Genomic DNA, 27,602 nt, shown 5'->3' with positions numbered 1-27,602 from the left:
GAGCAGCACAGACTAGCTTTACTCAATATATCCTTTTAAGTTTGCTCTCTGAATATTTAATGAAAGTTTGCATGTCAAACATACATTTTTGTAACAGAATATTCATGTTAACAGAGCATGGATGAAATAGTCATAAAGATATGTAGATATACTTGTTGAACTATGTTTCATTTTTGTGAAGTACAATTCTGGATCTGCTGCTTCATCCTCTAGGCCACTGTGGACTCACAACCTAAAAAGATAAAAGGAAAAAATATACTTGGTAAATAAGAAAGAACATGTTACGAACAAAAGACCAACAACTCCAAGTTTTTTTTTGGTCTATTGAAAACCATAGAATTTTGAAACAAAAAGTTCTTTGTATACATATAGTAAAAATTATCTATAGTTTCTTTGTTAACATACCTTTTAACATCTTATGGAAGGATATATCCAAGAATAATCTCCACCTATAGATTAGTATTCCAACAGGTGAGATATCATTTATATCCTAATTAGACTCTCTAATGTTGAAGGAATTAGTTTCTTACGCTAACACTAATTGTCATCATTATTATATTTTTATAACCGTGGTATCCCGATCAGCTTGTGCGCACTTTGTCTAATTCCACGGGGTACTGTTATCTCCCACCAGCAAAAGTACCGGATTACTCTGTCCATTAAGGTTGGATGAGTCATTATTTCTTTCATAATAAGTATAGTAATTATCAAATCATAAAACAAGGTGATCTTTATAGGGTCATGCTTTAGAATTAATATATACTTGTTTACGCATGCCTAACCACTGAGCCCTATCAAACCGGAAAATCGAATCATGAATCAGGCATTGCATATTTCTGGTAATATTGTTTTGGAAAGATTATTAGAAATAGAAATTTGTCTATTGAACTCACCTCTAGAGTGGTAAAAACTATTCTCATCCGGCTAGCAACAACTGAGGGCTCTTCAGCATGACCAGCAACTGCCATCTGCTCTAGTTGGAGAGTCTTCACTGGAAGCCTTAGGAGCAGAGAAGAGCATGTTAATACACAATTAACTACACTCAATTCTTGAACAAAACTAAATATTAAAAATGAACTTCCAATAAATTCCTCGAAAGAAAACAATTGATGACAGGTTTCCTCTCTACGAAAAAATATCTACTTTAGGATGGTATGCCCTCCGGCAACCTTACCATGCCATTCCTCTCACAAAGTATGCATTTGCTATAATTGCACAGAAGCCCTTCCACTGGACTATCATTTCATCAGAAACTGGGGATGTGGATGACCATCGAACTATAGTTGGTTGAGGTGTACATAGGATGGTGATGAATATAATGCTCAACCACATAATACACTCATCAACCTGCACCATAACCATGTGTCATTTAAAAGCTGTAATCACAGATCTTTAGTAGTCATGGTGGTTCTCATGATTATAGAAAAACTTGCATCAGATACATGTAATCAACTGATTTATAGAACTTATATCCATTTAAAAATGAGGAAATTCAGACATCTGGAGAGAAACTTTTAACACCTATCTAACCACTCTGGCAACACATCATTATACAGTAGCATGGACAAAATTTAACAACTTATTAGCACCCTTGTTCTTTTGCAGACACCTTTTCCCGTCCCAAAATTAAGGAGGAACCGCTGAAGGAATCCGACAATGTTTCTAGAATCAGAGTCGATATCAAGAGTTCCTAAAGAAACTTCTCGAGAAAACAAATATTGTTTTTAATCAAAACTCCAGAGAAACTAGTCTATCTGAAACCAAACAGCAGCAGAACATTTCATTTCAATGTATGCTAGTGTTACACTGTTACTTTAAGAAAAGAGGCAGTCTAGTAAAAACCTTTGAGATACTCCACCTAGGTGCCTATAGAAATGAGTTTCGCAGTCAGTGGGAAGAAAGTCGATGATTTGGCAACTTGACGGCAAACATATGGCACCCTAAGTTGCGCGGATTCTTCACTTTCGATGCCGCACCCGTGTCGGATTCTCCAAAAGTACACTACTTTTGGAGAATCCGACACGAACCCGTTGACATTTTTGAAGAGTCCGAGCAACATAGATGGCAACAAATCTTCATTCAACTTCCTCAGTATTATATAATGGATTATGTACATACTGCATACTCCTAGATACAGAGATAGTAGAATTTACAACATGACACAAAGCTGCCAATCATATGCAATTGCTTTCTATCCACACGTACCCCTGATTGTGCAATGCAGCAAGTGACTCACCTCCTCAGATAAAATCTTGGACTTCAGGCTGGTACTTCCTCCATATGTTTCCATGGCTTCAATTTCAACACCTGATTCCTTCAATGAAAACAATTCTTTCCTCAATCCTTCATCAGTACATCCCAAAGCATATGCATTCACACCAGCACTGATGAACTCCTGAAAGAACAGAATCATAAGTATGCATGAAGAGAGCAACAAACGGAAGTTACAGAGGAAGGAATAAATTACTGAGAATACTTTTAAGTTGTCACCTCCTCCGCGCTCAAGAAAATTCTTGTATCGCCTGAACAGGCTGATGGCTATATTTCGGGAGGAGCGATACTCATTTTCAGGTGAAGTAGCATCTTGTGACCGGCACTGAAGCAACCACGAAATGAGAATACACAAAGATAAGGTATATGTCAAGAGAGCGAGAAAGGTTCTAATAAGCGCTTACCAGCAATCTATATGAAGTAGCATGCTGAGAGAGTTTATAGGTTTTCAGTTGACTCAGCCAATTCCAAGAGAAAGAACAACTGCTGACTCCTTTAGCGGGAGAACGCACAAGGGTAGCAGAACTAAGATTACTAATCAAAGGATTGAAATTTTTACTCTTGCAATGAATGGCTTCATGCAGCACAGTAGTATCCAGAAATGATTGACAGCTGCTAATGGCTTGTACATTCTGAAGACCTAACATTGTTGAACCATGATATGCTCACCTTGAAGCAACAACAAAAGATAATACAATGAAATTTGGAATAAGTTTGTTTCCTACTTACCTTCTTCAGAAGCATTTAAGAAATATGCAGAAATGAAAAAATCTACTGCTTTATCAAGTTAGTGTTGCAGAGGGTGACTATCTAATTTCTAAGCTCTTTAATATCACTCTGTGTTTCCTTGAGTAAGTGAAACAGGGAAACCAAAACGAAAACAAATATTATCCCTTTTTTTTCGTGACTTCAATTTATCTGTTTCTTCTCCACAATACACCAGTAAACGACTTGACTTTCACTCACATTCTGCACATATTTCTCCCAAACTAAAACCTTAACTCTATTGGTTAGTAACTAAAAAGGCGCAATCTATGCAAATTGGCACTACGAACTAGTTCATTTACATTATAATCATATCAATTATCTGCTTTCACCCTTCATAGATAATCCAACAAGGAGGGTTTTATCTACTAGCAAGCATCATCTACAACTCTACACACAACAACAGAAAGGTACCAGCATGAACTACTACAACAACTACACCTTAAGCTTAAACTAAGTGGGCATTGGCTATAGGATAATTCTATAACCATTCAGCTCTGTTCGGATGCATTCCATTCTAATACTGGAAAATAATATCTTTGTTCTGAAAAATTGTTAGTCCAAGGATGAGGCTTCGGGTTATGTGAAAATTTATGAGGTAATTTGAAGGGGAAGAGGAGACACAATTCGCGAGCTACGATTCAACCAATCACTAAACTTCAATAAAATTCTCTGTATCAAAATCAGGAGATAAATTTAGTGGTTATAAGGAGAAAGGGGTGTCAAAAAGAAGAAACCTTTCACAGTTCTGAAAGCTTAAACTAACCTTATCAGCGATTTCAGATGAGAATTCAGTTTAACAACTGCTGAAATACAAAGAAAGATGAAGAAGATAGCCACATATAAATATGCACAAACAAAAAGGTTACTTGGATTTTGTTGGGGCATGAATTTCATGAATGGCCCTAAGGTTTCTTCATCTGAATTCCATTTATTTTCCACCAAAAATTCCAATTGCTTCTTTTAGTGGCTGCTGATTGATTTCCATTTTGTTGTAAATGTCATTATAGCCCTACTTTAATTTCAATTAATTTTTTACTAGAAATATAGACCAATTACCAATTTGAGAAAGAGTGACTACGTCTATGAGATTGTTTCTGTCCAAATTTTCAATATGAATTTGTCAGCCTGAAATTATAGATATTTGAGGGGCCACACTTTGGCAAACCCCGCACCACCACATACACTTCCCAAAACAAACGAGCACCTTTTAAAGAAAAACCACCAATTTGAGTAAAATCTCCATTTTTATCTGGTACAAGTAAGGGACCGTCAGATCTGATTTGAAGTTAGAGTTATGAAAATATTAAATCTTGCTTAATTATTATCATATGTGGTGATTGGTCGGAAGATAAATTATTTATTTATAAAATTAATGTGAGGTTTGATTTGTAATTTGAAAACGTGCATAATTAATATATGTATAACTTATGAGGAAATTTTTAAAATAGCAATATTTTAATATTTAATAAGACTCTCTAGCTACATTTTATTATTTATTAAAAAAGGCAATAATTTAATTTGCTATTTAGACACTTTTTGTATATTTTTTGTTTGTTTTTTACTTAATAGAATACAAGTAATTAAAAAGAAAAAAATTATGGGAGTATCTTTCAAATATGATAAGGAGCTTCAATGTTCTTCCTCCGTTAAGGAGCTTCAATGTTCTTCTTCATCCTCCATTAACGATCTTCAATTCTTATGTAAATGCAATTCGTTTGTTAAAATTTGTGGCTACAAAAAGGAGATCGATCCAGAAAACACAACAAGCATGCTTGTAGAAAATGAATATAACTAGAGAAATGATACATAAAACAAAAAGATGGTCTGATAATAAAAAATTGGACCATAGTTCAGAAAAGATACAAAAATGAAATGAAATACAAAACAGGTTCTTTGGAATACAGATCTATTAACCTATAAATATTCAGAAAGGATATTAAGAGGGTGGGTCACTTTACAATTAATTTTTATTTATTTCTCTAAAAATGTGTGCATAACAGGTTGGAAAAATTAGAAACTAAATTGGGATATTATTAAATAGAACTATAATACAACTATTATTGATAAATTTTTTAAACTGTAGTCATTTTCGCTAAATAAGTTAAGAATTTTGAGTAGTTCACTAATTTTTTCATAACTTATATTAGGAAATCTATGTATTATTTTACACATGATAGAAGGTGGAATAATTAATAGATGTATAACTAATATATGAACAACTAAATCTTGCATAACTAATACTACATGAAAATAATACATAAATTTCTTTGTAACTAATATTTACAAAACTAATACCTGCTAACTCTATCTAATAGGAGTAATACATAACCTCACTGATTATTACATCAAATTAATAAATACATGACATGTATTTGGATATAATAAGTGTTATAAGTCTATATAAAAAGATATCATACATTTATTAATTTGATATAAACACCCGATAAGAATATGTTCTTAATCAAAGTGAGATGTCATTAAAATTTAGCTCAAGAAGAAGTTACTGAAGAAATACAACAACCCAGTGAAATCCCATAGCGTGGGGTCTGAGGAGGGCAGAGTGTACGTAGACCTTACTCCTACCAAGGTAGGACGGCTGTTTTCGGGAGACCCTCGGCTCAAAAGAAACATAAAAAGAGGTCAGATAAGGCTATGAGGTTCAACGCGATTTAAGAAAGCAAATATCAAATAACGCAAAAAACGAAAGCGACACAAATAAAGTATAGTGGAGTAGAGTAGAGTGGAGCAATAAAAGTACAGAAGTACAGAAAGTAATAAAGAGATAATAACAGAAGTCAGAGCACAAGAAATTATAGTGCGTTATTGCGCCTACTAATACGGAAGACTAACGAGACTATGTGATGTGAGGAGGGGGATGGGGGGAGGGTAATTTACTTGAACATGAATAAACCCTACTCAAGTATTCTGCACACTGGCAAGTTGGCTTCATAAGTAAGGAATTCAAGGACAGCTTCCTCAACGTTCAAACTTGGCACCTTATCTGGGAGAGTTCCTTACGCTTAGCTGCAAATGTCTCAGCTACTAATATGGGAAATGCAATTGTTGCATCACAATGCACCTGCATTGAACAAATCGAAAACAGTATAAGGAATTAGAATCTCACATCCATTGAATCCTATAGTCTGATACATATATAAGAGGTAATTAGTTGTTAACCTTGGTGGACTTGGCACCAACACGTATCTTTCCCCATGATACAGCTTCATCAGGACGGGCACCAGAGTCACTACCATCAAACTCTTGTGCAGTGTTAATTAAGACGGCAAAATCTGCACCATTGCGCATCATATTGGCATTGCAAATATGGTGCTTAGGCAACCCACCACCCAGGATAATTATTCCCGTCTTCCTCAAACCAGCATGGACAGCTTCATTATCCATGGCCCTGACATCTGTTTATATAACTTATTTTAATTTATCAAATAACAAATTCTTGATAAGAGAAAAGAATTAATCACTTGATAAGATACTTATACCTCCAACAATGTCTATGACTAGACCAGGATTAAGATTTTGATCATCTCCCTTTTGGAAAGAATGAAAGTATAGCATGTCACCTATTGATCCATCCGTCAAGCTAGGACAGAAGACAGGAATCCCGTTCTGAGAATGATAAATACGAGAGTAACATTAATTTATAAACTCAAAGAAAATGCATGTTTTTCATTTTATTTTCTGGAATCAAATAAACACTAAACCATTCCTTTTAGAAATGTACCTTGTGAGCCCAATACAAGTATGAGGTTTCATCATTAATTTCTTTACCCAGGCGAGCAATGACTTTAGATGGTGTCCATAAAACCTTCTATTGTACAAAAAAGATGCTAAAAAGGTCAAATCATAACAAGCCAAAGCTAAGATAAGTATTATCATATTCGCGATGACCCAAGTCACAAATCCATTTGTATTTGAAAGTAGTAAATAATTCCAAAATACAGATGAAATAAGGATGTACCTCATTAATCTGCTCGTCATACATTTGGTCAAAAATTGGGAGGATCCAATTCTCAAATTTGCAGTAGTTGTCATTAGGAACCAATAAGTTACCAATACGGTTCAATGCTTTGGATCGTAGAGCAGCTCCAGGTAAAGAAAAGTCCCCCTTGTAGGTTGGTGCCAGGCATTTTATGAGATCCTCTTCAATACCACCTGCTGTAGTAACCACAACATCAACCTGCAGAGACATTTAAACTTGACGTTACGTAAAACCAACAGAGTAGAGACATAATAAACTGTTGGTGAAATGGTACTCACCATACGGTGCTGAACAAGGTATCGGATGGTTTCTCTAACACCAGAAGAAACAAGGTTTGAAGTGAAACCCAAAAAGATTTTGCAGGTAACCGACTCTCTGTATGCAACATCTCTTTCTTTTTCGCTGCAATCCTTCGTGGGCACCTCATGTGAAAGCCTCCAATTTAGCTTCAAACAAAAAGACAAATTTCAACTTTTCACCTCTAATGTGATATTAAACTAATTTTTCTACCAACATGACTAATGACATAGTAATATATAAAAGTCAACTCTGTTTCCGGTCATATAAAATGGGATGGGAAGGGGAGAATAGTTTGTTTAAAGCAATTAACTTCTTTCCTGAGCTGAAAAAATAGGTTCAGAGCCAGATACTTAAAAAAAACATTTTTAGCTAAAGTTAAAGAAAGAAGTGCATTAATCTAACCATTTGATTAACAATGCCAATGGCATCACCAAGATTAGAAGCTTGGAAACCAGTGGAAACCATGGACTTAATAAGCTCAGCATAGTTAACGTCTTTATTGAAGTCGTAGCCCTCGATTTTTATGCAGGAAGCTTCTAGATTTTCGGAGGATTCTTTCAAAACTGCCGCCCTTACTGAGTCCATCATGTCGTCTTTCATTATTGCGAAAAGATTATGCAAACAAGTTTCTGCGTTGGACTTTCCGAGTGTGTGTTATAAATCGAATTGTTGCACAATAGCAGGCACCATTATATAGTGTTGTGACTAGGGCGGCAAACCGATAAACCGCATCAAACCGACAAACCGAATCAAATTGGAAAAAAAATCTGACTAGTGGTTTGGTTTGACTTGGTTTGGTGTTTGGACATCTAAATAATATACAAAAAAAGCTATTATTATTATTATTATTATTATTATTATTATTATTATTATTATTATTATTATTATTATTATTATTATTATTATTAATACTAATAATGCGGAAGTTCAAATAAATACGTTTTCTCCAAAATCTGAAAGTCATCACATTAAGGACATCTAACTTCTAAAATACTAAGTCTAGAATGTCAAACATTAAAATAAAATAAGTGACATAGTTCGTGTCCGAACACTAATGACATCATGTCATGACTAAGAGAATTCATCGTCAGCCAGAAGGATAGCTCACCCTGAAATCTTATGAACTGGAGACTGACTAAAGCTGAAGTCGAGTCGAAGCCGATGGAAGACTCGCTGCACTCCACAAATAAAATAAAGAAAGATACAAGTAGGGGTCAGTACAGGACAACATGTACTGAGTAGGTATCATCGACCGACTCAAAATAGGAATTAATATGCAATAAGTAATAGCGGAAAATCAACCGTAGCACTTAATATGTGGCAACCAACAAGATCAAGATCAAGTGACAACACAATAAACAATTTCATAACCAATCAACAATATCAAGATCACACAGGAGGACTCATGCCTCCACATCACACACTTTTAAAAAATGAGTTATTGGAGATTGGGTAGCATTAAGTCATTTTAAATTGTTCTCTTTTTATATTACCGTGCCGGAATGTGACACCCGATCCAATAATACCGTATCGGAACGTGATACTCGATCCAAATATATCGTGTCAGAACGTGACACCCGATCCAAATATACCATGCCGGAACGTGACACCCTATCCAAATATACCGTGTCGGAACGTGACACCCGATCCAAATTAATTTATCATTCTTCATGATTATATTCCACTTCATTAACAATATTTTATCAAGCCTTCTTTATTCAAGGCACCATTTTTGATAGGGCAAGTTCAAGATTATGGATTTCATGGCCTCGGGATTTCAGACCAATCACAACAACATATCAATCATCCAAACCACAATAATTAAATGCATAGTAAACTTCACGCATTACTCAATGACTATCAATCACTATTAAGAGTCTATCTATGATATAGAATAAAAAAAACCATAATCTACCTCAATCGAAGAACCGAAGTAAAGCAAGTTAATCCACCAATGTCTTTCCCCTTCTTCAATGCCTCAAACCAATCTCAATCTATCAAATATATAATATTTATAAGTAAACTAATCCGTAAACACCAATATTATATATATGTTTAACCTAGCCCCAATAACTCACCAAATTCTATAAATACGTTCCTAATCTTGATGTCACTTAACATGTCAACTCCCATATTTTATGAATTTCAAACTAGGGTTAAATCTCAATTAAATTAAATAATCATTTTAAAACTTGAGTTTTTCATAATTCTTCCGAATGGTCAAAATCTGTTCAAATACATAATCTTCATAAAAATACGAATCCAATGACACCCATATAGCTATATTTATTTTCGGATAAAAAATTGGGTCAAAAAGTCATCCCGAGTCATTGAAGTCAAATCTGAAATTTTCTTTCCGATTATGTTCACTCATGATAAAATAAATTCACATGTCAAATTTCAGCTAAAACGGATCGCTATTCGACCCCCAAATCAAGATTTTATGTGAAGAACCCTAGGGTCATATTTTCTTATTTTAACATTATTTCTCCACCAATATACCCTAAAAATATGTTCATAATCACATAAAAATTTAATGGAAAGGATGAGAATAATTACCTTGACGCTTTGGAATGAAAATTTCTATTTTTTTCTTCTCCTTTATTTTTCTTTTCCCCTTTCTTTTCTTTCTTCCTCCGTATTTTTTTTCTTCTTCTAGTTTCTGCGTTTTTCTTGTCGCTGTTCTCTTCAAAAAAAAGTTTCTTTTTGCTCCAACTAATTATTTATAAAATTTTATAAACCCTATCTTTTTCCTTTAATAATTGGTATAGAGTATTAATTAAATTAACACTTTAACCCACCAACTAAATTAATTATCTAAAATCACTCTTCAATTACTTAATCGTAGTTATCGAATAGTCCAAAATTTCATCTAAATATTTATGAATTGAGTCTTTTATTAACTAAAAATTCCTAATACTCAAAACGACATAATGGGTCGTTACAGATATATAGGAAATTTATGCTGTATACACTGATATGCAGTGTATCTACAACTGTGATATGGAGAAATGAGCCAAAAGCCCTAAATGCAGGTGGCCCAACTACTTAGTTCAGGCGAACAGAAACTAAGTGTCGGGACAGATTTTTATTATTTTTATCCATTTATATTTTTTGTTGTAATAATTTATTTACATATTTATGTTATTTATTTTGCTTAGATGTTAATTGTAGTTAGTTTTAACTTATTAAATTCCCCAAAAAGAGGAACCGTTTTCTCTTATGAAATATTTATCCTTTTAAAATGATTTTACCTAAATGATATATATATTATTTTCTTTCTTGATCATTTTGATCATAAATCCTCTTTTCAAATATTTAAGTATTTTCAAATAACTAAATTTTGTCAAAGCAAACTCAAGTGTCTTTCTTTAAATATTTTTAAAATAGTCAAATAATTTATGTTGTTGGACAACCGCATGTTAGCGGCTATTTTAAGTGCTAAAACCTTCTTAAAATAGTAATATGAACATCGTACCCTCTTCTCTAAATTTTTAAGACTTGTTTCTGTTGAAGTCTTTGAAATTAAAAGTTTTCTTAAATTTCTTTAAAAAACTAAGTGGCGACTCCTTTTAATTGGTTTATTTCTAAATCAATTTTAAACCCCGCCTATTTTTTGACATAACACTCCTTAACAGAATCAATCAACTACACATTTACATCATTAACTACTAACTAATTACTGTTATGTGTCAATAATGAATCCACAAGAATATATAGGTGATTGTTGTTGCAAATATAAGAAGTTTTCATGGAGGAAGAAAATGAAGAAGATCGGATAACTTGATTTTGAGATTTAATTTGTATGAATTTTGTTTAATTTAGTGGATTGAGTTCGGGCTAAAAAGATGGAATTGGATAATTTTTTAATTGAAATTGAATAGTTTTGATCAATTTGAAAAATCCGTCAAATCGAAAGGTATATTAAGTTTGATAACATCGGAGATATAAATAGCCGAATAATATAAACGAGGATAACTTAACAAAAAAATAAAATAGATGAATATTTTTTACCTTTTTCCCTTTGAAAAATAATAACATACATACACAATTCATATATTTCATACAACACACGCAATATTATCTATGTATATTAGTAGTAGGTAATCTGGCCCAACACACGCAATATTATCTATGTATATTAGTAGTAGGTAATCTGGCCCCCTTAATGAATTTGGGAGCTGAAGAGACGATCAAATATTTTTTTTCTCAATGATTGAGTTACATCTATTTTATGTCTGTGTAATATACATGAGATATTTATGAATGTACATCTAACATATTATTAGTAGGTAATCTGTCCCCACTAATGCATTTGATAGGTGAAGAGGCAATCAAATATTTTTTTAATGAATGGGTTAGATTTATATTATTTCTGTGTATTTAATATAATAAAAATATACATATGATACTTCTATATGTATATTTAATACATCCCTATTAATAGATTTGGTAGGTAAAAAACAATCAAATACTCCCTCTATTTTTTTTAGATGTCAAATTTTAATTTGACACACTTATTAAAAAAATAATAATTGGTATGAGTCTATCATTTTACCTCTATTAATTGATACTCACTTCATTCCCTTTAACTTGTCAATTTTTGACTTGACACACTTATTAAAAAATCAATTATTGATATGGTGAGATTACCATTTTACCCTTATTAATTGCAAAAGCCATAATTCAAATTTTAAAATATTTTGATACCAAAGATATTAACTCTCTCAATAAATTGAGGGTATAATAGGTAAAAAAATAATACTTTCTTGATTTATCAAATTTGACAATTAAAAAAAATTAAATTAGAAAATTTTTGACAATTAAAGGAAACAGAGGGAGTAGAGTTTTAAATTTATTTACTCACTATATTTTTTAAAGACATTAACTCAATGTTAATAAATTGAGGGTATAATAGAAAGGGAAAAAAATTCGTTTCTTGATTTGTCAAATTGACAAGTAAAGAAAGAAAATCAAATTAGAAAAATATTTGACAAGTAAATAAGAATGAAGGGGGTATCACATTTTTAATGAATGGGATAATGATTTCATAGTAAGTATAAATAATTATGGTATGTATTCTCTCCTTCTCAATTTATATGAGTTAGTTAAATTTGATAAGAAATTTAAGAAAGAAAGAATTTTTTTTGAAATTTGTGGTCTAAAATAACTCATATATATTTGTATGACTATAAGTCATTTAATGATAGTCGGCTCGTTGGTTCTTTGCCACTCACTGAAGTAAATCGGATAAATTATAACCAACGAGAAAGAGTTCATGGCCCCAGTCGTGGTCGTGGTCATGATCGAAGAAAAAATTATAATCATGATGCTCGGCTGACACTGAAAAATTATGAGCAGTGCAAAAAGAAGAGTGAAAAGCCACAAACATTACCAAATAAAAATTCTGAAAGTATATGTCATAGATGTGGAGGTATTGGGGCACTGGTCACGGACTTGCCGGTCATCAAAACGTCTGGTTCAGCTATATCAGGCATCCTTGAAGAGGGCAGAAAATAATCCAGAGACAAACTTTATCTCTGAAAATAATATTGAGCCTATGCATCTGAATGTTGCTGATTTTTTTAATTTTCAGAAGAAAATATGAATATTGATAAGCTTAATAATATTTTAATAATTTTTTTTATTTGTGTATACTAAATGATACATTTGTATTTTTCTAGTCCATGTAAATAAATAAAATTTATATAATGGATCATGTTTTAATTATAATATTTTCTTTATTTCTTTTTGAAAAAAATATGGATATGCCTCAAATGTTGTTTGGATCAATGATCAATCACGAGGATATTTGTGTAATTGATAGTGGAACAAATCATGTCATTTTTAAAGACGAGAAATATTTTTCCAACTTGCTTAGAAGAAAAATAAATGTTACTACAATTTTTGGTAATTCGAAAATGGTTGAAGGTTCCGGAAGAGCTACTATATTTTTGCTTAAGGGGATAAAAATTATTATAGAAGATGCATTATTCTCTTCTAAATTCCCAAGAAACTTGTTAAGTTTTAAAGATATCCGAAGAAATGAATATCATGTCGAGACACTTAATGAAACGAATACTAAATATCTTGGTATAACCAAGAGTGTCTCGGGCCAAAAATATATTTTGAAAAAATTATCAACTTTGTCGTCTGACCTATATTATGCAAAAATTAGTGCAATTGAAGCACATTTGATTGTAAACCAGAAGTTTACTGATCTAAATACATTTGTACTATGGCATGATCGAATATGTTATCCTGGATCAATAATGATCAAATGAATTTTTGAAAATTCAACTGGACATCCGTTAAAGAACAAGAAGATTCTTGCGAATGATGAATTTTCATGTGCTGCTTGTTATCAAGGCAAATTGATTGCCAGACCATTAACCCTGAAGGTTGGCATCGAATATTCTGGCTTTTTAGAGCATATACATGAAGATATATGTGGACCTATTCATCCACCCAGTGAATTGTTTAGATATTTTATGGTCCTAATAGATCCATCATCTAGATGATCTCATGTGTGCCTCTTATCATCTCGCAAGCTGGATTTGCGAAGATGTTAGCACAAATAATAAGATCAAGGGTGCAATTTCCAGATTATCCAATTAAGGTCATTCGCCTTGATAATGTCGGAGAATTTACATCCCAAGCTTTTGATGATTATTGCTTATCAATTGCGATAAAAATTGAACATCTTGTTGCTCATGTTCATACTCAAAATGGCCTTGCAGAGTCATTTATTAAGGACCTACAATTGATAGCCAAACCTCCACTAATGAAAATAAAATTGTCAATTAATTTTTGGGGTCATGCTATCTTGAATGCAACAGCACTTGTACGTCTCAGACTGACATATTATAATAAATATTCTCCGTTACAATTAGTATTTGGTTATGAGCCAAATATAGCCCATCTATGAATTTTTGGTTGTGCGGTATACGTGCCTGTAGCACCACCAAAACGTAAAAGATGATTCCTCAACGAAGGTTGGGCATATATGTTGGGTTGGACTCACCCTCCATAATTCGCTATCTTGAACCGTTGATAGAAGACTTATTTACTGCTTTATTTGCAGATTGTCGATTGATGAAATAATTTTTCCACCATTAGGAGGAGAGAAAAAGGACCCCGCAAGAGAAATTGCGTGGAAGGTTTCATCACTATTTCATTTTGATCTACGTACCCGCACATATGAGCAGAAGGTCCAGAAGATCATCCACTTACAGAACATATCAAATCAAATGTCAGATGCATTTACTAATTTAAAATGGATAACTAAATCACATATCTCTGCAGTGAATGTGCCTATCCGAATTGATGTCCTAAAAGGAACATCTACTAGTATCATAGCTTCTGAATCCTAAACGCGCCTGAAGCGTGGTAGACCATTGGGTTCAAAGGATAAAAATCCTACAAAGAGAAGCGTGAGGAATAATAAAGATGATACTACACAAGAACCTCCTAAAGAAGGACAAGATTTGAGTAATCCTGATATTTTTGAAGAAATCAATGAACTCGAAACTCAAGTGAATGAAGAACTTTCAATAAATTTCTACCGGTGATAGGATAAATTTAGACCGATCAAAAATTACGGTGGATAATATTTTTGCATATAATGTTGCACTTAACCTCATGCAAGATAGTGAAATTTTTTAGCCTAAATCTGTCGAAGAATGTCGACGTAGATGTGATTAACGAGAATGGCAAAAGACAATTCAATCAGAATTAGACTCACTTGCCAAACGTGAGGTTTTTGGACCTGTAGTCCAAACACCTGAAGGTGTAAAACTAGTTGGATATAAATGGGTTTTTATGCAAAAACAAAATGAGAAAAATGAAATTGTAAGATACAAGGTACGCCTTGTTGCACAAGGATTCTCTCAAAGACCCGAGATCAATTATGAAGAAACATATTCACCTGTTATGGATAGAATAACATTTTGATATCTCATCAGTCTAACTATACATAAAAAACTTAAAATACATCTAATGGATGTAGTTACAACTTACCTTTATGGTTCACTTGAAAATAAAATTTACATGAAAATTACCTGAAGCATGTAATAAGTCTCGGGAGATGTACTTAATGAAATTAAAAAGATCATTATATAGTCTGAAACATCAGGGCGTTTTTGGTATAATTGTCTAATGAGTACTTAATAAATGATGGCTATATAAATGAGTCATTTGTCCATGTGTTTTTATTAAGAAAACGAAATCAAAGTTTGTTATACTCGACGTTTTTGTTGATGACATAAATCTCATTGGAATCCCTGAAGAGGTCCAAAAGGCGATTGAATATCTAAAGAAAGAATTTTAGATGAAAGACCTTGGAAAGATAAAACTTTGTCTAGTTCTGCAAATTGAACATTTAGCAGATGGGGTCTTTGTCCACCAATCTGCCTACACTGAGAAAATGTTAAAACGATTTTACATGGACAAAGCACATCCATTAAGTACTCCAATGGTTGTTCGATCACTTGAAGTGAAAAAAGATTCATTTCGACCTCGAGAAGAGGATGAAGAACTTCTTAGTGCTGAAGTACCATATCTTAGTGCTATTGGTGAACTTATATACCTTGCTAATGAAACTAGGCCTGATATAATATTTTCTGTTAATTTGATGGCAAGGTATAGTTCATCCCCAACGTGAAGGCATTGGAACGATATCAAACATATCTTGCGATACCTAAAATGTACCATTGATATGGGTTTGTCTTATATTGACAAAGGTCGTGCAGACCTTATTGGTTATGCAGATGCAGGTTACTTATCAGACCCACATAAAACTTGATCTCAGACAAACCATCTATTTACACACGGAGGAACTACTATATCATGGCGATCTACAAAATAGTCTATTATTGCTACTTCTTCAAATCATGCTGAAATAACAACAATTCATGAAGCAAGTACGGAATGCGTATGGTTGAGATCGATGATACAGTTCATTAAAGAAAGATGCGGCCTAAAAAATGATGTCAAAGTACCCACAGTTATATTCGAAGACAATGCCGTGTGCATAGCTCAATTGAAATGTGGCTTCATAAAAGGAGATAGAACGAAACATATTTCACCAAAATTATTCTTCACACATGATCTCCAGAAGAATGGTGATATTGATGTACAACAAGTTCGTTTTAGTGATAATCTTGTAGATTTATTCACAAAGGCATTACCAACATAAACTTTTGAGAAGCTAAGATATAAGGTTGGAATGCATCGTCTCCAAAATATCAAATAAAATTTTAATCAGATGGAATAAAATACGCGTTGCACTCTTTTTCTCTTAACCAAGGTTTTGTCCCACTGGGTTTTTCTGATAAGGTTTTTAATGAGGCAGCACTCAAGGCGTATTACCAGATGTGTGTACTCTTTTTTCTTCACTAGGCTTTTTTTCACTGGATTTTTTCTAGTAAGATTTTTAACGAGGCACAATATCTATGGATATTAAAAATAACTATATATATACTGTTCATCTATAGTGAAAACACTATTTACTACAGTAAAAATGAGTCCCATGGACATCCACATTTGACTGCTTTTTCAACGACTACATATTTATGTATGAATATCTGATCATTGTATATTAGTAGTAGTAGGTAATCTGGCCCCATTAATGAATTTGGTAGCTGAAGAGATGATCAATCATTTTTTTCTCAATGAATGAGTTACAGCTATTTTGTCCGTGTAATATACATGAGATATTTATGAATGTACATCTAACATATTAGTAGTAGGTAATCTGTCCCCACTAATGCATTTGATAGGTGAAGAGGCAATCAAATGTTTTTTTAATGAATGGGTTAGATTTATATTATGCTGTGTATGTAATATAATAAAAATATACATGTGATACTTCTATATGTATATTTAATACGTCCCTATTAATAGATTTGGTAGGTAAAAAGCAATCAAATACTCCCTCCATTTTTTTTTTCATGTCAAATTTTAATTTAACACATTTAGAAAATAATAATTGATATGAGTTTATCATTTTACCTTTATTAATTGATACTCACTCCGTTCCCTTTTACTTGTCAATTTTTGACTTGGCACACCTATTAAGAAATCAATTATTGGTATGGTGAGATTACCATTTTACCCTTATTAATTGCTAAAGCCATAATTCAAATTTCAAAACATATTAACTCTCTCAATAAATCGAGGGTATAATAGGTAAAAAAAATTATACTTTCTTGATTTGTCAAACTTGACAATTAAAAAAAAATCAAATTAGAAAATTTTTGACAAGTAAAAGGAAACAGAAGGAGTAGAGTTTTAAATTTATTTACTCACTACATTTTTTAAAGACATTAACTCAATGTTAAAAAATTGAGGGTATAATAGAAAGGAAAAAAATCATCATTTCTTGATTATTCAAATTGACAAGTAAAAAAAGAAAATCAAATTAGAAAAATATTTGACAAGTAAATAGAAATGAAGGGAGTATCACATTTTTAATGAATGGGATAATGATTTCTTAGTAAGTATAAATAATGATGGTATGTATTCTCTCCTTCTTAATTTATATGAGTTAGTTTAATTTGATAAGAAATTTAAGAAAGAAAGAATTTTTTTTGAAACTTGTGGTCTAAAATAACTCATATATATTTGTATGACTATAAGTCATTTCATAAGAGTGAAATGAGTATTTTAAAGTTAAATTATTTTTTAAATATAGAAATGTATCATTCTTTTTGAAGTTGATTAAAAAGAAAGTAAGTCATATAAATTGTTATAAGTTAATTATTTAATTAGTAGTCCTTCATTAACCGTAAGTATTTTTTGAATATCCTAAAACAGTAAAAAGAAAAAGCTGTTATTTTCAAAATAAATAAAAAGTATTCTCATTTATAAAAATCTATATCTATATTCTATATGACTTGAAAAACATGAACTCCCAAATTTGAATATTTATATTTATTTATTTATAGATTATATAAAATTCGATTCGATATTTTCAAAGTTTGGGTTCGATAATTTGGTAATCGGTAATTTAAAGTATATATCAAATACCGAACTTTTAAATTTCGGTTCGATAATTCGGTAATCGGTAAATCAAACTTCGATTCGGTACGGTATTCGGTAATACCATATTTTTTTAATAGTTAATATACAATAAAAATTTATCCGCATTTAATATTTACATTAACCTAAAGAATACATATCTTAACTTACATTTTTATTACTACAGCATAATTAAGTAATATATGCATTTTAACTTACCGAATATCGAAATCGAAATTGCTCGTAAGCCATATTCTACGGAGGAGAAATGATACATCGTAAATAAAGAGAAAATAATTTATGAATCGATACAGAATAAAAAAAATATTACCATGTAATAAAAATAATGAAAAAGAGTGAAAACAAAAATCTCTAATATATCATACATAATTTTTATACATATGTTTTTTTTTTGAATTATCCAAAAACTCTACATCACTGCACTAATTATTAATTAGTTCCTGCAAAGATATGAAATAGTTGGAATCTTTCGTTTTCAATGTAACTACCAAACAATTTATGTAGATAACTAACGTGGGAATCATGCAAAGTGAAATTAGAATTCTTAATCAATTGCATAAATTTGAAATTAGAATTTATAATTTTTACATGTACATGAATTAAATTTTAGCAGTTATCCATAATGTACGTGTAAGTGTGCATATAATATGCGGTAAACGTGGGAAAGTTGAAATGAAAATGGTAAGAGAAATGAAAAAATGAGATAGTTTCCTCTTACTATACTCTTATTTTTTTGGTAATTTTTTTTCCAGTTTTTTTGTAAAAATAAAAAATAAAATAAAATAAAAAGTTCGGTATTCGGTATTTCCCGAATACCGAAACAGAAATACCGAATACCGAAATCGAAATACCGAAATATCAATTTCGGTACCGAATACCGAACCGAAATACCGAATTACCGAATACCGAAATACCGAAATAGCCGGTTCGGTTCGGTAATTCGGTTTTCGATATTTTATGCCCAGCCCTATGATTCACAATAATTTCCACTCATCTTATTCCCCAAAATAGCCTCATCATCTTTCCCAATTTACTATCTTACTCTTATTGAGTAAGTGTCAAGTTTGCTCTAATTTTTTATTTATTGGTGTGATAGTATTATTTTCTTTTTAAGTTTGTTGAAACGGAATGATCCTTCTCGTATTTAAGCAGCAATTTAATTATAACTATTTTAGTTAATTGCCTCAGCTTTATTAATCATGATTTGACGGTCACAATTTTTTTTATCTTGCGTCATATATTTCAAATGTCAACTTTTTTTGTGCTTATATATATATATATATATATATATATATTATAAAGTCGTCACCATCTATCCTTATATATACTATATTAAAAGCACGAAGACCCTTGAAATATTGATTGAACTTTTTGCCCTTCATTAAGTAACTCTGTTTTATACAAAATCGTCATTTCCCTATTTTTTTCAATTATTAAATCACTATTTTAATTATTTAATAAAAATAAATTCTAATGACAAAAAAGGAAAAAGAAGAAGAGGTATATTTGAGATACAAATCTCCTAAACACAGTGTTGTATTCTAAGATGACTTGTCTGCACTACTCGGCAACAGTGGAATGAAAATTCCACGTTTATTTGGGGTAGAATAAGTCCCTTATGTTATGATATAAGTGGATGTTTTTTTCTTACGTGGGGTTCATTTAAAGTGGGCAAGTTGTCCACTAGTTTTTTTTAGCTTTTTTCTGGTTATAAATTGTTAGTTTTTGGCATTGAAAAACATATACATTCTCTTTGGTTCTCCTTTTTTATTACTCTTTTTTTTTTATTAAATTGTTAATTTAGTTTATTTTATAATACGTTATCACGAGCCTCCATCGCTTTAAGTTGTATTTTTAAGAAGGTAACAAAAGGGATAAGAATTTTATTTTTTTAAAATGTCTAATATTTCAAAATTTTATTTTTTTAAGATGTCTAATATTTTTAAACTTGATTTTCTTAAAAATAAAAGCAATGATCGAATCGAACCGTATCAGATAGTTTCTTTAACTAAAATGGTAGGTTAAATAGGTTTTAGTTTTACAAAAATAATTATAAAAATACTAAAAACATATTTATTAAATTTGCATAACTAACACCTACATAAAATAAAAATAGATTTTCTCATAACTAATTTTTGCATTAGTAATACCTGCATAACTCCGATCAATTTGTTCGGTAGTGCCTAGAGTTATGCAATTGTTATTAATACGTGAATTGGTTATAAAGAAATTTGTGTATTATTTTATGCAGGAATTAGTTATTCTATCTTATATCATATATATAATTATACACAAATTACCTCGTAACTTATATATGTTTCTAAATTGCAAACACAAGACCACATTAGTTTTATACATACACCAAACCAATTATCAAACATGATATTACTAATGCAGAATCTAATACATATATAATATTTCTTCTAACTAGCCACCAAACGACCCCTTACTTAATTGCACTAGTTGTTTACATCAAATCGATAGATGCCTGACATGTATTTCCATATAATAAGTGTTATAAGAGCCTATTTGGATTGACTTATTTTAAGTACTTTTAAGCCAAAATAGATATTAAGCACTTTTAGAGCCTGTTTGGATTGACTTAAAAGTTGGTCAAGTCATTTTTAGCTTATGAGAGTGTTTGACAAATTTAAAAATGACTTAAAATAAGTTTAAAATCCGAAGTAGGACTGTCCATACTTTTTATTTTTTAACTTATAAGTCATTTAACTTTAACTTTTTATTTTTTGGCTTAAAAGTTATTTTTTTCAGTCAATCCAAACGAGCTCTTAGAGTGTTTAGGTAAATAAAATATAAACACTTAGTTTTAAGCTAAAATGATAAAAATAAGTCAAAAGGCATAAGTTAGAATTTCTAACTTAATGATTTATAAGCCAAAAGCCAATTGAAACAGACTCTTAAGTCCATGTAAATACATATCACGCATTTATTGGTTCGGTTTAAAAACCCGGTCGAATAAGGTTTTACTCAACAGAGATGTCACTAAATTTTAGCTCAAGAAGAAGTTACTGAAGAAATAAGAGACTAAAAAAGAAATCTGTGTCAGTAATCAATAACATGTTTAAATCTCATAGTACAAGGATCGATCATCTATATGGTAAGAGGACTCGTCAGTTCTTACCAACCTCTCAAACACATAATATATGATACAACATGATTCAAAACATATGCACATCTCTGAGTTCTCCACTTTAGAAGAGGAAGAGAACTAAATAACATGGTGTGAAGGGGGGGAGGGGGATAATTTAATTGAACCATACAGGATGTTGTCTAACTCGGGGTACATGAATATACCCTCCTCTCTAGTCGTTTGCAGAATAAATGGTGCTGCACACTAGCAAGTTGGCTTCAAAAGTTAGCAATTCATATGTAGTTGGAAGGACAGCTTCCTCAATGTTCAAACTTGGCACCTTATCTGGGAAAATTCCTTGTTCTTAGCTGCAAATGTCTCAGCTACTAATATGGGAAATGCAATTGTTGCATCACAATGCACCTGCATTGAACAAATCGAAAAAAGTACAAGAAATTAGAATCTCACATCCTTTGAAGCCTAGTCTGATAAAATATATTGCACGGGTGGAAGGGCCAGTAAAAGAACCTTGTTCCTGTCACCCTAACTTAAATCCCAGACAGGAAAACATAAATAAATTTCACAAATAAACTATTTGCAAGGTTAAGCAAAGTGCATACTCTCTCCTAAACTTTCGACACTTTTGCACTTCCCCCCTCAAGTTAAATTTTGTGATATTTCCTCTTGAAACTTTTAAATAATGAAAGTTCACCTCTTAATCTCATGAAAACCCTTTTTCCCCATCACCAACTGCCAGACACGACCCTTTCCCCCTCCATTTAATCTCATGAAAACAACACCCAAAGGAGATGTTTGCACAAAATGTATTAGAGGTAAGTAGTTAACCTTCACGGTCTTGGCACCACCACGTATCTTTCCCCATGATACAGCTTCATCAGGACGGGCACCCGAGTCACTACCATCAAACTCTTGTGCAGTGTTAATGAAGATGGCAAAATCTGCACCATTGCGCATCATATTGGCATTGCAAACATGGTGCTTAGGCAGCCCTCCACCTAGGATAATCATTCCCGTCTTCCTCAAACCAGCATGGACAGCTTCACCATTCATGGCCCTAATATCTGGTTATAGAACTTAATTATGTTAGTTCTTTTATCAAACAAATTCTTGATGAGAGAAAAAAATAAACTTGATAAGAAACTTATACCTCCAACAATGTCTATGACTAGACCAGGATTAAGATCTGGATCTCCCTTTTTGAAAGAATGGAAGTATAGCATGTCACCTAGTGATCCATCCGTCAAACCAGGACAGAATACAGGAATCCGGTTCTGAGAAAAATAAATACAAGAGTAACATTAATTTATTAAATCAAAGAAAATGCATGTTTTCCTTTTATTTTCTGGACTGGAATAAGCACGAAACCATCCCTTTTTCTCAATAGAATGAATATGACTTCCTGAGAAACTGCCCAAGTAAAAATTCAAAAAATTTCCATGATGAACTTCTGAATTCTGATCATCCAAAAATTATCATAACTGGGCTTTAAATCAGTGAAGTGGAATGGGTAATAGTGAGATCACGCCTAAGTTCATTCTATTGTCTCGTATTCTGGTATACACCCGAACGTGCAACTAGAGCAAATTCCGCATTGAAGGAAAAAAAAGTTTTAGGGGCAAACTTTAGCAACTTCATGGAAACGAGATTTATTCTATTAGAAATTAAAGTCACAATATTTCAGCAGGCAGTCTCTGCTTGTGAAAAAACTTCACTTGGAATATCTAGAGATAAAACTGGTATTTCTAGAACCTTTTTATTTTTGAGAAGGTAAAAGGATTTTCAGTTTGTCAAAACAACACTAAGATTACTGAACTATTTACAACGTCACCTGAGTCCAAAAACCGAAATTAAAAAAAAACAGAGATTAACTAGGCTGACTAATTTTCCAACCAAAAAATAAGGTGTTCTTACTTGTTTCAATTGATAACTCCCTTTGGAAAGAGAGCTGGGTATTTCAGAAGATATCCCCAACCCAACCCCCAATATTCCCACCTGAAAGACGAAAGCTATAACATAGGGGTTAGTACCTTGTATGACAAAGGTACTATTTAATTGCAAGGAAAACCTGAGAAAAATGATAGAAGCTACTTTCCTGAATTTTTGTGCATTTGGCAAGCAGAAATGATGTGATAAGAGTAAGAACTGTTACAGATTTTTTCTGCACAAAAGATATCCTCCAACTTAAGTATTGCAAAAATCTGCCAGAATTCTGAAAGAAAGTGGTATCCTCTTTTAAACTTTCTTTTTTCTTCCTATACAATGTTGCATTTCTTTTTCTTTCGTGAATTCACAGAAGCAGTTCAAGTGATTTTTTGACGTCTAAACCAAAAAAAGACAAACAACAACTATGCCTCGGTCACAAACAGGATGGGGTCGGCTAGATGAATCCTCATTATTCCAAAAAAAACAAAAGGAGAAAAAGCTCTATTGTTCTTCTCTAGACAACCCCATCGGCAAGCCCACTCTTTCTATATCTATGTGTTTCTAACACATGTTCCAATTATCATTCTCACCAATCGCTGTGTACTTCTACCTCATAAACACTCCCACTCTCTGTTCCTCTGATTCCTTGGACTGATAGTTGGATTATATATTGTAATGCTTGGTTTTTGATGCAACCCTGAATCCCTTATAGGTTTCTTCTCCTTTTATCCTTTCCTCTTGATTTCACTTGCTGATCTCAATAACGATGAATTTGCTACCACGATGCATGCAAATCCATTTTCTCTCAGGTAATATCTCTTACACTTTCTAATTCTTTCTCATTTATCAAAAATAATTTCCCAAAATTAATCCCTCCATTTCAATTTATGTGCCTTACTTCTCGTTTTAGTTTATCTAAAAAGAATGTCTCTTTCTAAATTTAGTAAGTTTTTAACTTCAACATACCCTTAATAACACTCCCTTACATAAATGACATGACTTGTTTAAGACCACAAGATTCAATGGATGATTTTGGTATGATCTACAAACTTTAGTTTATGACACAAGATTCAAAAGTATTCTTTACATTCATAAGCTTCGTGTCCAATCAAACTAAGCCAATAAAATGGAAAGGGGAAGTCGTAATTATTATATATGAGGGACCAGATCATTTGGCGTTCTAACTTCACCAGTATAATCTCATCATATATGGAATGAAAGGGAAGTGATTAGAAATGTACCTCACAAAATGAAAAGGGGGAGTAGTAATTATTATATATGTGGGACCAGATCATTTGGCATTCTAACTTGAGTAATATAATTTCATCAAATATGGAATGAAAGGGAGGTGATTAGAAAATGTACCTTGTATGCCCAATACAAATATGAGGTTTCATCATTAATTTCTTTACCCAGGCGCGCAATGACTGTAGATGGTGTCCATAGAACCTTCTGTAGTACAAAAAGAAGCTAAAGCAGTCAAATCATCACAAGCCAAAGCTAAGATAAGTATTATCATATCCGAAAGAATATCACAAACGCAATGACCCAAGCAAAAAAATCCATTTGAATTTGAAAGTAATTCCAAAATACAGAGAAAATTTTAAGGCTTCAGCCAATATTAAACAAGTAATGGGAGGATCTAACACCGAACCAGACAAGAGTAGATACCTCATTAATCTGCTCCTCATACATTTGGTCAAAAATTGGGATGATCCAATTTTCAAATTTGCAGTAGTTGTCATTAGGAACCAATAAGTTACCAATACGGTTCAATCCTTTCGATCGTAGAACAGCTCCAGGTAAAGAGAAGTCGCCCTTGTAGGTTGGTGCAAGGCATTTTATGAGATCCTCTTCAATACCACCAGCTGTAGTAACCACAACATCAACCTGAAGGGAGGGAAGACAATATGCTAAGGTCCAAGACACAATAAATAATAGAAAATTCTTCCCTATGGTAACAACAATTTCATTAGAAGAATGCTAAGCATGACAGCTAAAACCTAAGACACAAAACAGTAATTTTCTACAACAGCATTTAGTACTTGTGTGGCAGAGAGAAGGGTGAGGTATTCTAGTTTGAGTAACCAATAAATTAGAGAGGCAAGGAAAGAGTGGAACATGATAAATAATGTCAAAAGCCTTAATCTTCAATTAGTACAAACCAAGCCTAGCAGCAAGTCAGTACTTGACATAATAAATCATATGAAAGAGTATTAAGGTTGAATGAGAGGATGTCATAATATTAGTGCGGTAACTATAGCTTTAGAGTATAGAAGGGAGTGGACATAAAAAAAATTGAGAATATATAATAAGATGATCTCATATGAAAGTAGCCCACAAAGTTCAAACTTGATGGTACAACACAGTACAGACATAAAAGTTAGTAGAACAGACGACTGGAACTGTTACTTAAATGCTACTCACCATACGGTGCTGAACAAGGTAGCGGACGGTGTCTCTAACACCAGAAGAAACAAGGTTTGAAGTGAACCCCAAAAAGATTTTGCAGGTTACTGACTCTCTGTATGCAACATCTCTTTCTTCTTCACTGCAATCCTCCATGGGCAGCTCATGTGAAAGCCTCCAATCTAGCTTCAAACCCATCACACCCCCAAACGAAAATACAAATTTCAAACTTCTGGAATCAATTCAAGAACTTTAAAACTAGTTCAAAAACTTCGAGTGTATGAAAGAAGGTAGCCTGTTAATAAAAAATCAAAACTTTTTTTAAGAAGCACATCATCAACTATAAAAAGAATGGTGAGGTTTGACGTATGAGGGTGGACAGATTTTCCGAAGTAAATTCAGATATCAATTGTATTGAAATAAGTCTTACATACTTCCAATATACAAATTTCAAACTTCTGGAATCAATTTAAGAACTTTAAAACTAGTTCAAAAACTTTGAGTGTATGAAAGAAGGTAGCCTGTTAATAAAAAATCAAAACTTTTTTTAAGAAGCACATCATCAACTATAAAAAGAATGGTGAGGTTTGACGTATGAGGGTGGACAGATTTTCCGAAGTAAATTCAGATATCAATTGTATTGAAATAAGTCTTACATACTTCCAATATACACAAAGTTGCTTGGAGTAACTGGTAAAGTTTCTGCCATGTGACCAGGAGGTCACGGGTTCAAACTTTGGAAACAGCCTCTAGTAGAAATGCAAGGTAAGGCTGCGTACAATAGACCCTTGTGGTTGGGCCCTTCCCCGAACCCTGCGTATAGCGGGAGCTTTAGTGCACCAGGCTGCCCTTTTATACTTCCAATATACATAAAAGATTCCAACTTCATTAACATTCTTTCTATTTTTGTTTTGCCTACAAAAATAATATAGCAACTCTAAATTCCAATTTATATGATATTTTCAATATTTTATGACTTTCAAAATACGACTGATATTATTCCATATCTATACAACTTTCACGATCTTTTAGAATCCAAATTAATTAACATATTAAAATTTTAAACTTCAATGTGATATTTTCACTGCCAAACTAATTCTTCCACTATGAATAATGACATACTATATAAGTCAAGTTAACATCTTAAACTCTGTTTCCAGTCAAATACCAGACATATAAAATGGGAAGGGGAACGTAGTTGAAACCCAGGTGTTGTTTGTGTAAAGCAATTAACTTTTTTCCTAAGCTCAAAAAATATGTGAGTTGGGTGAACAAATTCAATAGCATCGGATCTAAATTAACTGGAAAAAAAAATCTTGAAACCCAGATACTGAAATATGAGAATTTGCATAAAGCAACAAATTTTAGCGTAAGTTAAAGAAAGCAGTGAAATCTGACCATTTGATTAACAATTTCAATGGCGTCACCAAGATTAGAAGCTTGGAAACCAGTGGAAACCATGGACTTGAAAAGCTCAGCATAGTTAACGCCTTTATTGAAGTCGTAGCCCTCGATTTTTGTGCAAGAGCCTTCAAGATTTTCGGATTCTTTGAAAACTACCGATCTTACTGAGTCCATGATGTTGTCCTCTCCCATTATTGCAGACGAAGATTATGTACAGTACAGCGTACACGACTGCGCGGCGAGTTTTGCGTTTTCAAAACGCGAGTTTAAATCGGTCTCTTCGAAACGGGCCTGTTTCTGATCATTTTGCTAGAGGCCCATGCCCACATCTTTTGTTGATTGGGGGTAAGAGGGTTAAATATGGCCTAAAATTGATCA

General features: G+C 32.5%; 3 protein-coding genes across 11 annotated transcripts; all 3 read right to left on the bottom strand.

Annotated features, from left to right (window-relative positions):
• Positions 1 to 28: 28 nt before the first annotated feature.
• On the bottom strand, positions 29 to 4,230 carry LOC129873807 (uncharacterized). 6 transcript variants are annotated; one of them, XR_008762779.1, is made up of 9 exons: positions 4,096 to 4,230; positions 2,676 to 2,940; positions 2,477 to 2,596; positions 2,237 to 2,395; positions 1,175 to 1,347; positions 894 to 999; positions 531 to 652; positions 406 to 449; positions 29 to 232 (listed from the first exon to the last, which is right to left on the bottom strand). XR_008762779.1 is itself a non-coding variant. In XM_055948993.1 (8 exons), the coding sequence occupies exons 2-7, from the start codon at positions 2,916 to 2,918 to the stop codon at positions 417 to 419; spliced, it is 834 nt and encodes a 277-aa protein (XP_055804968.1). In that variant the 5' UTR covers positions 2,919 to 2,940; positions 3,803 to 4,218; the 3' UTR covers positions 29 to 232; positions 406 to 416. The 6 variants fall into 6 exon arrangements, 2 of the variants coding, with proteins under 2 accessions (XP_055804968.1, XP_055804969.1); XR_008762776.1 differs by having other exon boundaries at positions 3,803 to 4,218; XR_008762778.1 differs by having other exon boundaries at positions 3,906 to 4,218.
• A 1,698-nt stretch (positions 4,231 to 5,928) lies between these two features.
• On the bottom strand, positions 5,929 to 8,015 carry LOC129873532 (deoxyhypusine synthase-like). The gene is made up of 7 exons (XM_055948646.1): positions 7,739 to 8,015; positions 7,315 to 7,482; positions 7,016 to 7,234; positions 6,779 to 6,865; positions 6,537 to 6,663; positions 6,217 to 6,452; positions 5,929 to 6,118 (listed from the first exon to the last, which is right to left on the bottom strand). The coding sequence occupies exons 1-7, from the start codon at positions 7,934 to 7,936 to the stop codon at positions 6,023 to 6,025; spliced, it is 1,131 nt and encodes a 376-aa protein (XP_055804621.1). The 5' UTR covers positions 7,937 to 8,015; the 3' UTR covers positions 5,929 to 6,022.
• A 13,404-nt stretch (positions 8,016 to 21,419) lies between these two features.
• Positions 21,420 to 27,602, bottom strand: LOC129874192 (deoxyhypusine synthase). Of its 4 annotated transcripts, XM_055949442.1 has the most exons (9): positions 27,219 to 27,309; positions 26,481 to 26,633; positions 25,839 to 26,006; positions 25,083 to 25,301; positions 24,777 to 24,863; positions 23,400 to 23,480; positions 22,636 to 22,759; positions 22,314 to 22,549; positions 21,420 to 21,890 (listed from the first exon to the last, which is right to left on the bottom strand). In XM_055949442.1, exons 3-9 carry the CDS (start codon positions 25,974 to 25,976, stop codon positions 21,795 to 21,797), a joined length of 981 nt encoding a protein of 326 aa, XP_055805417.1. In that variant the 5' UTR covers positions 25,977 to 26,006; positions 26,481 to 26,633; positions 27,219 to 27,309; the 3' UTR covers positions 21,420 to 21,794. The 4 variants fall into 4 exon arrangements, with proteins under 4 accessions (XP_055805417.1, XP_055805415.1, XP_055805418.1 ...); XM_055949440.1 differs by lacking the exon at positions 26,481 to 26,633 and having other exon boundaries at positions 27,219 to 27,602; XM_055949443.1 differs by lacking the exon at positions 26,481 to 26,633 and having other exon boundaries at positions 25,839 to 26,002; positions 27,219 to 27,296.

Source organism: Solanum dulcamara, chromosome 11 (genome assembly GCF_947179165.1).
Source record: "Solanum dulcamara chromosome 11, daSolDulc1.2, whole genome shotgun sequence".
In the NCBI taxonomy this organism is placed as follows: Eukaryota; Viridiplantae; Streptophyta; class Magnoliopsida; order Solanales; family Solanaceae; genus Solanum; species Solanum dulcamara.
Note: the sequence above shows the minus strand (reverse complement) of the source record. Positions and strands in the feature narration are given on the sequence as shown.